Here is a 12,335-nt window from a genome sequence, read left to right as displayed (position 1 = left end):
TCTAAGATGACCCACTTTATCCCGTGCAAGCGCACCACCGATGCAGTCCATGTCGCTCAACTTTTTTTTCCGAGAGGTATATCGTCTACATGGTCTTCCTATGTCCATCATTTCTGATAGGGATACTCGGTTCCTTAGCCATTTTTGGCGCAGCTTGTGGAGGATGACACACACTCAACTGTTGTTTAGTAGTGCTTATCATCCTCAAACCGATGGCCAAACTGAGGTCGTCAATCGTTCTTTGGGAAACCTCCTTCGTTGTCTTGTGGGAGATAACCTCAAGTCTTGGGACTTGAAACTTAGCCAAGCCGAATTCGCTCATAATTCTGCCATTAGTCGCAGCACGAAGTTTTCTCCTTTTCAGGTTGTTTATGGTGTTGCCCCGCGTGGTCCGACAGACTTGCTTCCCTTACCCTCGGCTGTACCTCAAGATCGTCGTGCGACAGATCTCATTGCCGAGCTTCAACACTTGCATGCCCAGACCCACAATCACTTGGAGTCTGCTAATGCTTCCTACAAATTACACGCCGATGCTAAACGCCGTGATGTTCAGTTTGAGGAAGGTGACTTTGTATGGGTTATCTTAACCAAGGACCGCTTCTCTGCCCATGAATATAACAAGCTTGCATCCCGCAAGATTGGTCCTTTGGAGATTCTGGAGAAAATTAACCCAAATGCATATCGCCTTCGTTTGCCGAGCCATCTTCGTACTTCGGATGTTTTCAACGTCAAGCATCTCATCCCTTTTGCCGGCGACAACTCTTCTGGAGATGAAGCTCCAAGCGATTCGAGGTCGAATCGTTTTGAACTGGACGGGAATGATGGAGATGAAGCTGTTTGTGCATTCATGGAAAAACATGGTCGTTTATTGAAGTTGGAAGCAAATAAGTGATTTCATTATTTATTTTCAATAATTCTTATGGGCTTTTTTCATTAAGTATTTAGTTTATAGTTCAAGACTTGTGGGCTTGGCCTTTTATTTTTGACTATAAGTATGAGTTTTACGTATGATGCAAGACAGAAAAGTTTATGAATGAAAATCTAGGGTTTTCCCTATTCTCTGCGTGACGCTACGCTGCATCATTGTGTCATTATTGTAAAATAGTGTCGTAAACTTACAATATATTTTTTTGCGATACAATCTAACTTGGCGTAGAAAATGTCTCAAATTAGATTTTACGATATAAAAACTAAATTAGTGTCCTAAAATAGAAATTGCACACTTTTGTGAGACAGGCGAAAATAACAAAATATGCATATTTTTGTGTGTAGAGGGAGTACTATTTAATGCTTGAGTACTACAAGAACTTATCCCTATAACCATATAATATTTCCAATAATTTAGGACTATGCCACAAATGTTTGTAACTTAATGATATTTCTTCTATTTATAAGTTTAGCAGGTATGAATAGGACATAATATAATTGAACAGAAATAAAAAATTAAACCGAGTGATGGAGTCCAGTAAGGGCTTCGGTTCAGTTCGGTTCAATCAAGTAAGCTATAACCGAAATTAGTTTCAGCCAGTCATCATGGATTTTTGAAAAAATCGATTTGGTTTCGACCAGACAAACTGAAATCCATAATACATATATTTTTTATTTTTATTTTTCTTCTAATCTAAAATTTAGGGTTATTTTCTCATTTTATCTTGCCCCTCGCGCTCTTATTTGAAATTGTGAATCACTTTTCTCTCTCCATGTGTAATTGCCTCAGTCGTCCTCTCTTCTTGTGTTTGTGACGCAACCGTTGACCTTCCCCGCTCGCCACCCCTCTGTCTCCCTCAACCCGTCACTTTTCTCTCTCTGTCTCTACATGGGCCGCCTCCACCCTACGACACTGCTCGTTGCGGCGCCGCCCTCTGCCATGCCCCATCATGCCACCATTCACACTGTGCCACTACTTTTTCACGCCATGTTCAATCCCTCTTTTCATATTGGTAAATTATTTTGTATGTATCCTGTTTGGGAGTGACCACGCTCAATCCCTCTATCCACTCTTTGATTTCGGTTTGATGAAAGGTACAATTTGATTTCAGTTCGATTAGTATTTTAGGAGGATTTCAATTGATCAATAAATCAATTCAGTTCGATTTTTGACTGAAACCAACCACTGCACGACACTAAATATGAGTATGACTTTCAATTTCCCAATTCCTCATTCTAAAAAAGGAAAGAATAAAAATAAAAATAAAATAAAACTATAAAAAAAATCGGGCTTTGTTATATGGATCAACCCATCAATGATCCAAATAAAGATAATAATTACATTGTAATTATCGTAAATAATAAATGTAAAATAATTTCTAATTATGAATTATTGTACTTGTAACTAGCTTGATTAATTGAGAGCCTCATACTTTAACATTCCCAGTGCAAACGGATTTACTACTTTTGATACAAACCGATTTGAGTTCCTTCAATATAAAAAAATTGCAAGCCAATCTCAAATGATCAATTATGATGTAATATTTCATTGCATAGCCCAATTTTGTACTTTTATTATGGAAGAAAATTATACAATAATTTAATAAAATACTAGATAAAGTTATTTCTGTTTGTTAATAACTGATCTATCTAACAGCTGCAAACGGTGGCGGGAAAAACACAAAATCGGAAAAAGCCCGCAATTAGTATTTAAAGAATACAAACTCTTCTCTTTTTCTTTTTTCCTCATTTCTATTTTTTACCCTTGAAAACTCCTATTAAAAGCGAACTTTTCCTTTTATTTCAAAAAAGTGGAAATTGCACACTCCACACGCTTAGGTCGGGCGCGTGGACCACTAGCGCTTTCCCTATTTTTCTTCTTTCTACACCTATCAAACAGTCCATAGTCAAACGCACCCAACATCTTTCTTTAAATCACTACCGTCGATGACCTCAAATATCTCTATCCACGGCTGGCATTCCACCTCAACCGTAGGCCCGGCATCACAGAAAAATATCTCAGCTCCGCAAAACCGAGCCTAACTCAGAATCTGAGGCTCGGGCCGGGGCAAGTCGCTAATTTACTTGAAAAGAGTTTTTTCTTTTTATTTATGTATTTATTTATTGGCTTTATTATCTGATAGACCAGTCTGAAAAACAAAAAAACTACCCTTGTCACTATTTAGAGAGAGAAATAAGCAGTGAACAGTGGAGCGCCTATACATACGCATTCATTATATATATGTGTTTATGTATATGTAGAGACTAGAGAGAGAGAAAGGCGTTATTAAATTTGACGAGAGTTGAGCTGAGCCAAATTTGCAGTGTTTGATCTTCATTTCATGAATTACTCGGAGTAAGTTGCGAGGAAATTATTCCACACACATACACGCACTTAACCACTCAATTATTTTAGCTCAGATCACTCTGTAAACGGTTGAAGTTGCATTTTTATGCTGGTTTTCTTGCTCGTGCGCTGCTCAAGGTTGAATAATTTGGGCTTGCTTGAGTATTAGAGCTGTGCTGTGTGTAATTTGAGCTGAGATTGTTTGTGCGTTTGCTCCTAATTTTGTCGAAATGGGTTAGGAGAGAATTCTAGTTGGGGTTTTGTTTGCGGCTTTTGTGTATTGTTTAGGGAGCCTGCTGACATGCAAGAATCTCTTAGGGTTTCCTTTGTTAGTGGAATTGGGGTTCCTCAAGGAGAAATGTTGTTGCTGATGCATGTTTATTTCTGTCGCTGTAGTTGCTTCCTTTAGAGAGAGAGAGAGAGAGAGACAGAGAGAGAGGAGATGGGGAGTGAGCTGAATTAAGTTGAATTTTTCTTGTGGCAAGTGTATGAATGTGTGTCTGTGTTTTTCTTTTTCTTTTTCTTTTTCTTTCTCCTTTCTTTTGTTTTCCCAAATGACTCAATTTGGTAATTGTTAATTAGAGAAATTAATTAGTACATATTTCTGATTATAGTTTCAGAGTAGTGTAACAATATTAAAGTTTATGCCGGTTTATTCACCTGTTGGGGTTCTTGCTGCCTTTGTCACTGGCAACTGTCTTGTAAGGAAGTTGTAATTGTATATCCATATATATCCTATTCTCTTTTTGACCGATTCTCAAATTTATAACGGTTGTCTTGGGTTATGCTGTTGGCATTTGAAGTTCATTAAGTCGGAGAGATGCTTGTCGTAACAGCAACAACAAATCATGCCATATGAAACAAAAACCAATGTAAGAGAGGCATAATTCCTCTCTTTTCTGAATTCATGTTTAATGTTCAATGTGGATACGATAATCTTTGACCTTTCTGAGTATTTGTCTCTTCAATTGTTCAGTCGATTAGAGTAACCGTGCTTTTGGTTTTTGGTATCAATATATCCAATTGAGCATATTTTTAGCGGTAATTGAGCTTTGAATGACTTTTACTCTTTGCCATATCTTGTTTGTGCCCTTCCCAACCATCATTTTTAAGCAGTTTGTCAAGTTAGCAGCCTCCAGTTCTCTCAACGTAATTGTATTTGGATGCAGTAGGCTCTTCAGAACAAGTTACTTGGGGTTCACCCGACTTGAGTGAAAAAACTTAAGTTTGTGAATGATAAGATGTTGCAGCGCCAAATCATGTTCAAACAGTTGCAGGAAATGCAGCGAAAACAACAGCTCCAGGAGCTGAGCAACACTAGAAACCAGAATTATGTGAACCAGTTATCATCACTAAAACATGCATCGGGTGGTCAATTTTCTCCTACGGTCAACGGGACACCAATGCAGGATCTGTCAGGAATGTTTATGGTGGGTAATATGATGCAACATGGTGGACCCAATGGATTAGTACTTGCACAAAGTCCTGTTGGTCTGTCTCAGCCTCAGTTGGACATATCTTTATATGGGAATCACACTCCAAACCCGGACAAGAATTTAAATCCATATTCTCACCTCCATGGCCCGTCTAATCTTTCAACCGATCAGCTGACGAAGAATAATAGCAGCCCTTTGGGAATGGTCACCATGCAGCCCTCAGCCTTCAGTAACTCATTCATGAGTCAACATTGCAATTTTCCTTCTGAGCAAATTAACATGACAGATGGATCTGTTCATTCTAATCAAGAGAAGGACTTGTTTGGGCAAGCTCCAACTGAAGGTTTACATGGTGCAGTTTTGCCTGGAAACTACTCTGAGCAAGGAATTAGAATGCAGGGAAATGCATCAGCTCTGGAATTTGAAGGGAGGCACGAAGATGCAGGTTGGGGTAGAATTCCTCCTGGCAAAACATCAAACTTTGGCATGTCAGTGGTGGGTGATTCTCTAGACCCATTGGAACAGAAGATCTTGTATAACACAGATGACGACAGCTGGGGATCGTTTAGCAGAAGCTGCAAAATGAGCACAGGAGGCTTTGGGGGTACATTGGAAAGCATGTCCGACATGGATGGATTGCCTTCTTTACAAAGTGGTAGCTGGAGCGCCCTAATGCAGTCTGCTCTTGAAGAAACTTCTGGAAATGATCCTGGGGTACAAGAAGAATGGAGTGGATTGAGCTTCCAGAATCCAGAACCATCGAATGACAATCAGCACCCAAAGTCCAATGATAGCAAAAGGGTGCAAAATAATTGGGTTAACAGAAACTCGCCAAATGCTGTTTCTCCCAGTTCAAAGCCACAACAATTGGCCCAGAATTTCAATATGAACTCCGGCTTTGCTAATTTTCAGCAATCAGGTTATCAGTATCAGAAACAGAAAGAGGAATATCACCCTGAGTCTTCTCATGCCACTACTCAGAACTCTCCTAGAAATATGAGCCTGCTGGCTGACTATAACTCTCAACAGAAGCGCCCTAGTGGAAGGACCCCGGTGAGTCAAACATCTTTGTCGTTGCCAAACATTTGGCCTGGTCAACATAAGGAGAACCCAAATAATGACGCACATGAGCCTAGCCTTTTGTCATGCACTAATGACAACCAGCCACGCAATGACTTCTCAGGTATAGATTTGCTGTTTTCATACTAAAATTCATGAGTAATTAGAATGTACCGAATTTGACTGGTCATTGTGATTGAGAGGCGTAGATCTAGATGCCTTATTGAAGTTAAGACGCATAAGTTGGTCTCATAGGAGAATTGCATTAAAATCGACTCTGTCCAGGTCAAGAATTCAAGGGTGCTTTTTGGCTTCAAGGGAGTACATCACAACATGTGCCTGGTGTCATTCAAAAGCCATACGATCAGGTTAACCCGAGATTCCTTTATCTATGCCCCATGAATTGAATTTCTTCTCTATCAACCGAATGTGTTTTGTTTCTTTGATGTCTTTGTAGTTGAGTGGCAAAGAAAAAGAATGTTTAGGTGGTCTTAATTTGGTCAAGATGTTTTACCTGCATAGACCTAGATTACCTGACCATATTCGATGGCATATTAAATTCATTGGAGATCTTTATCAACTCACTTTCTCTGCTTTCCTGAAAGTTCTGTGATTATTATGTTCAGATGAACCAGATAAATTCTCATGGGTACTCAGTTGATCCAGAGAATATGACTTCTGGAGTTAATGTGGAAGCTGTATCATCAGTGTTAAATGCTTCTTTGGAACGTCCTGGTGAAAACATGACTGCTCCGAGGTAGTTACTGCTGACAAGATTTTGTATGCTATCAGAAATTCTCAAACATCTGAAAATATCACATTATGTGGAAAAAATGGATTACATTCTCAATATGTTCTTTTTGTTTATTCCTTTTGTGCTATTTCTGGTTCGGTGAAATTTGCATCTTGCGTCTTTTCCTCTGATGCAAACCTTGTGTTATCCTTTGGGAAACACTGGCCCCTTCTTTCGTTGCAGTGAAAGTATGATTGAGCTACTTAATAAGGATGATACATCCAACGATGAAGCATCGGTGATGCAATTGAACTTGAAAGTTTCAACTCCCAGAGAATTTGGTTTAAGTGATACTTCTGGTGCAACTTTTGCTAAACCATGCAGGCTTTCAGATCCGCAAACTTTGCAGCCACATTCAGTTTTCCCATCCTTATCTATGGTGGGTAAAGCAAATATTTGTCATGTAAATCTTGACCTTACCAGGTCCTCCAAGATCGAGATGTTATTTTTCAGCTTGCTCATTGGTAGATGTAACGAACTATTACATTTCCCTAAATATGCACTGTTACCTCTCTTTGCAGGTGGCCTCTAGTGCAACGTCTCTATCAAGTCATATTGTGAACGATCATGTTGAAAACCAGCATCCAGCTTCACCTGTTCCTAGTCACATGAATGCTGAAGTCCCACTTTCTGATAACGTGGTAGTTGCACAACCCTCTTTGACATCAGATAGGCTGCAGCATGTGGGATTTCAGATGGGGCAACATACTCAATGGCAGGGTATGCCCTCTCAGCAAGATACTTCTGGCCCGAAACCTTACAAATATTCCTCTAGTTTGTTTGGGTCTCCAGATTCAGCATCTAGCAGTATAAGGACTAGCTCAGCAGCTCCAAATGAGCAGCACTACCAGAATTATTCTCAACAAGTGTACAATGCAAAACAATACTCAGAGAATGTAGCTGGGCTTGATCAGCGATTAGAGAAAGGGAGTTCCATTCATGAAGGATCAACTGATATAAATAGCTCTACATCTCTCAGCAGTAATATTCAAAAGCAAGAACTTCTTAGGGAGCATGGCTCAGAAGCAGGTGCTATTGTGTCTGGTTCATTGATAACTGATGATGGTAAGAGCTTCCCTCCTAAACCTGACAGTGTAAACTATCAGCATCCAAGTGTCAATCTCGAGGAGCTGTTCTTGAGTGGACAGGATTCTGGAAAAGAAGGTGTAGCAAAAACCGACTTGAATGCATTATCATGCCTTGACGCATATTCATCTGGGGATAGTAAGGGATGGAAACTCTCCCAAGGGGGGCAAGGTGATCAGTCTGGCAAAGCTTTGTTGACATCTTACCATCAGAATTTCCAGCAGAGTATGCTTTCTCAAAATGATATACTGACACGTTCAGTTGGCAGTAACAGAGCTTCAAATGTGGTATATCCATCACAGATCAGTTTGCCAATGGTCCAATCCTGGTTTAAGCAATATGAAACCTTGAAGAACGGGCAAAGGTTACCGATTCATGATTCAAGAGCTGCAATTCATGCCACACAGCTATCCTCTGAAATGACTCCTGGGAACTTGCAGGATAACAGTTTGAATATGCAAGTAAAGTTGGCTAATCCTAGTCAAGGAAGTGGCTTACTTGCACCTACATCTACGAATCCTGTACTGTATAAACAATTAAACACCCCTTCTATATTGCCTTCAGATGCCAGTCACCAAAATTTAGCTGTTACATTGCGGAAGAAACGGAAACTTGTTGCATTTACTATGGTACCCTGGCACAAGGAAGTAAATCATGACCAGTGGGGACCCCAAAATATCAGGTATGTAGGCCTACCAACTGCTATATCAATGAAGCATCAATTTCTGCTAATTAACACCTTCTACGTCTTTTCGTTTTTCTTGTTTGGTTGACACAACATGCTCTTCCCCACACCCTTCCAAACCAGGGGGGTGAGGGTAAAGGAACAAAAAAAATCACTATCATTAAAATAAATTGCTGAAGTAGATTTATTTCTGTGAATAAATATCAACATATAATCTTTATGTTTTCCTTCTATATGGCAGCATGGCTGAGCTGTCATGGGCACAAGCTGCAAACAGAAGAGAAGAAGAGGTGAGGTCCTTTGTCTTATACATACTGAAATACCCGATATGTTTATGAATCATCAACTGTTAGTAATGCCATTTTTCTCCAATATCTTAAGGTGATATCTGAGGCTGAAAGTGTAGAGGAGCTGCACCCGGTGATTCAAGCAAAACGACGACTTATTTGTTGTACACAACTTATGCAGCAAGTCTTTCAACCTGCGCCATCAGTTATTATTTGTATGGATTCCAGTTCAAATTGTGATTATATAGCATATTATGCTGCTAGATTAGCATTAGGAGATGCATGTAGCTTGACTGGCCAATTGCCTCCCGACTCCATGGATGTGTAAGAGTTGCACTTGTTTTTATGTTTGTTCGTTTTTACTAATTAAAAATTGGTTTCACTTTCTAATACCAAAATTTGATTTCATATTGGTATCAACTTATATCTTGTTGATATAATGTTCAGGTCATGTTCACATGACAAACAGAAAACTTCAAGGAGAACGGATGCTTGCAAGTTCTCAAAAGTTATGGAAGGTATTGTTTGTCGAGTGAAGAAGCTTGAAGATGATTTAACGAGGTAGGGACATAATCTACTCTTCATTACATCTTTATCTTAATGTCACACAAATGTAGACCAGGTGAGCAATATTTTAACTGGTCTAGTGCTGAAAATGCCTGATGATGCCAAACAGATTTGGTATATGTGGTTTGTAACCTAGTGAGTACACTTCATGTGATAAATGTGATGATTACTGCCATCTATGCACCCTAACATTAATGGATCGTGATAAGCTGTGTATGTGAAGAGCTTGATTCTATTGGTTTGGTCGACTTTGCTTTCGGATATGCCTCCCTTGATTTGATGCATATTATTTTATTGGTATAAGTATTGAATGCGAATTCGATGACGCAGACTGGACAAAAGTCTATCAATTGTAGACATCAAAGTGGAAGCCCAGGAATTGGAGAAATTCTCTACCATCAACCGCTTCGCGAAGTTCCACATCAGGGCACAGCCGAGTTCAGTAGATCCGGCAACCTCCTCTGGAACACCGACTTTGCACAAAACCCACCCTCAAAGATATGTAGTAGGGCATCCAATGCCTAAGATATTACCAGAAGGCATTGATTGTCTTTCCTTGTAATCTGGAACGAAATAGAAATGTTCGCTCCAGGCCTGATTCCTCTTCTACAGAAGGTGCTCCTTATACAAAGATCTGCAGTTTTCTGACCTATAAAAGTCGACAGGAGGAGACAAAATACAAGTTAGACCAGGTGACCTTCTATAATCTAAGGTGGATCCTTCACATTTTTGAGGAAGTATATATATATTTATATAATATAATATATTGATCTTTGTATATCTGCATGAAAAATTTAGGTGGATGTAGGAGCAGGCTATTCTACGGATTTAGTAGTGATTTGTATGAATGCACTTTTGTTATACTGTGTAAGTTTTAGCCCTATCTATAAGCTCTTTCTCCATTTCGCACTTAAAATCTTTGCATTTGCGTTTAGTTTCAATCAAATGTATATGTTGTTTGTTTCTTGGAATTCATGATGTTTATTTTGTACGAGGTTGTTCCCGACATAAATTTTGTGGGCCCAGAATCTCAATCCAAATATTATTGTCACCACCATATAAAGATGGCTGAGATTACGAAAGAGAATTCATCTTTATTTGGATGTCTCTGTACTAGACTTCTCTCTCTATCTCCCTTCCTCTCTCTCTCTAAAGATACTAAAGGTTGGTGCCATATCATCAAACCCCAAGATCCCTCTGACTGAATGAAACAATAATTTTCTCCACTCTTGTCAGCATCACAGGAGTATCTGATTGGCTCCTATGTGAGAGAAAGTGATGCGAGAGAAAGGAGAGCTTTTGGCATTCTCGTACCGAATATATCATTGTTTATCCATTGGAAGAAGCTGCAGAATAAAGCAAGAAAACAAATTCTTGGTCAATTATGTGCATGATAATAATGTTTTGGGATTGGTGGGCACAGGCTTCTACAATTGTTCTTTTTTTTTTTTCTTTTGGCTGCTTACAACAGACAGTTACGATGTTGTCTCATCTTCACAAACATCAGCATTCACACTTTGTCTCTCACAATTTTGTATTTTTTATTTACTTTTCTTTTCCCAACCACCTCTTTGCTGTTCATGTGTCTTTCACACGCCTATGCGCGAGTGTTCATGAAGTTAGAATGTCCGGTTTTGCAAGTCGATTATAAAAAGAGAACAGCATGGCTTATTTCTTGACTTGCAAGAAGGTGAAAGCTTTTTTATCTTCTCTCTCTTTTGAGAGTAAAAGCTTTTTTTTTTATCTTAAATAAAGCAATACGAAGAAAGTTTAGTGGTAACGTTCATAGGTTTATATTCAAACGTATATATAAAGACAAATGGGTTCCGTAGTTCATTTATATATGATAAGAACTTTTGTGAGCTCCACCCTATCATGCTCGTGTGATCCGAATTTGACTCGGATCCGGGTTCAATTTCTCGCTCTTTTGTTTTTCCATTTTCTCTGTCTTCGTTCTCACACCACTGAACCATTCTCTCCTCTTCTCTTCCTTACGAAATCCGGTAACCTCTCTTCGGTGAGGGTTACTGTTGATAGCCACCTCCATCTTGTCCTTCCTTCTGTCTCCTTCTCATACACACAGATCCCACCTTTCCCCTGGTTCTCTCTCTTTCATGTCTCGCAGCTGCACAACCATGATCGTCGTTGCACATGTAGTGTCGGCGGCCGCGCCGCCCCTTTCTCCAACCGGCGCCGCCTCTTCCTCCTATCCTGACCCTTAACATCAAAATCCCCAAAGTTCTCACCCCAATTCCCTCTCCCTTTCTTTCTCATAGATGGCCGCTGGGCGAGAAATGGTCGTCATCGTCGCTCTGCCACCAAACAGTATAGGTCTTTCGACCTCTACAGCCGCACCTCCTTCTCTCGATCCCTAGGCAATAGAAGCCATCACCGGTCTGCCTCATCCCTTGCCGAATAGTCAACGGCCAGAGAGACCTCCCCCCTCGCCGCCTCTCTCACCACCAACAATACCTGACAAAAAAAATTCATTCTCTAAAACAAAAACTCTTCAAATTTTCTTTCCCTTAACTCGAAATTTCTTGAAATTGTTAACATGTTTTAGATTCATTGTTTAGTGAAACTAGTATGCCCTCCCATGCAAAAGATGGACCACGACATATTTATTTATTTTTAAAATTATAAATTTTGTAAAAATGTCAAAATGTCATTTATGAGTTAGATTAATTGGTAACAAAAAAAATTATGTTAATTTAAATGCCAGTATTTGATTTTAAATAGTGTATAATAACAATATGATCAACTTAATGAGTATAATATTAAATTTAATGAGTATTGTATACTAATAATTAAATTTATATATTGTGAAGCAAATAATTTAAGTCAGTCTCATTTTGACCAAATAACACTAAACAATCAATCCGGTTAATTTAAAATACAACCCCTAATTTTTTCACAATAGCCCCTTTCATAAAAAATACTAGTAAAATAAGTACAATTGTACCAATTTATCCCTATAGCCCATATTTTAAGTTTCTAAAAAATTAATAAGTTTATTCAAATAAATTTGAAAGAAAAATACGTATACCTACTCATAAATTAGCAGATAAATCACTCATTATAACCCCTATTTTGAATCTAATGAAAAAATGGATCTATTGCATGTTGCATGTGGAGGATCCATTTTGAA

At 38.9% G+C, this 12,335-nt stretch overlaps 1 protein-coding gene across 9 annotated transcripts; it reads left to right on the top strand.

Annotated features, from left to right (window-relative positions):
- The first annotated feature begins 3,077 nt into the window (after positions 1–3,077).
- Positions 3,078–10,103, top strand: LOC130988711 (uncharacterized). Of its 9 annotated transcripts, none has more exons than XR_009090179.1 (11): positions 3,078–3,283; positions 4,444–5,893; positions 6,055–6,137; positions 6,396–6,526; positions 6,746–6,941; positions 7,084–8,330; positions 8,575–8,623; positions 8,715–8,944; positions 9,068–9,181; positions 9,518–9,879; positions 9,986–10,103. XR_009090179.1 is itself a non-coding variant. In XM_057912634.1 (11 exons), the coding sequence occupies exons 3-11, from the start codon at positions 4,516–4,518 to the stop codon at positions 9,747–9,749; spliced, it is 3,660 nt and encodes a 1,219-aa protein (XP_057768617.1). In that variant the 5' UTR covers positions 3,085–3,283; positions 4,078–4,146; positions 4,444–4,515; the 3' UTR covers positions 9,750–10,103. The 9 variants fall into 9 exon arrangements, 6 of the variants coding, with proteins under 6 accessions (XP_057768616.1, XP_057768617.1, XP_057768618.1 ...); XM_057912634.1 differs by adding an exon at positions 4,078–4,146 and having other exon boundaries at positions 3,085–3,283; positions 9,518–10,103; XR_009090181.1 differs by having other exon boundaries at positions 3,087–3,283; positions 4,447–5,893.
- The last annotated feature ends 2,232 nt before the right edge of the window (positions 10,104–12,335 follow it).

The sequence above is a fragment of the Salvia miltiorrhiza genome, chromosome 6 (genome assembly GCF_028751815.1).
Source record: "Salvia miltiorrhiza cultivar Shanhuang (shh) chromosome 6, IMPLAD_Smil_shh, whole genome shotgun sequence".
NCBI lineage: Eukaryota > Viridiplantae > Streptophyta > Magnoliopsida > Lamiales > Lamiaceae > Salvia > Salvia miltiorrhiza.
The sequence above is the reverse complement of the archived record's forward strand: the minus strand, read 5'-3'. Positions and strand labels throughout refer to the sequence as shown.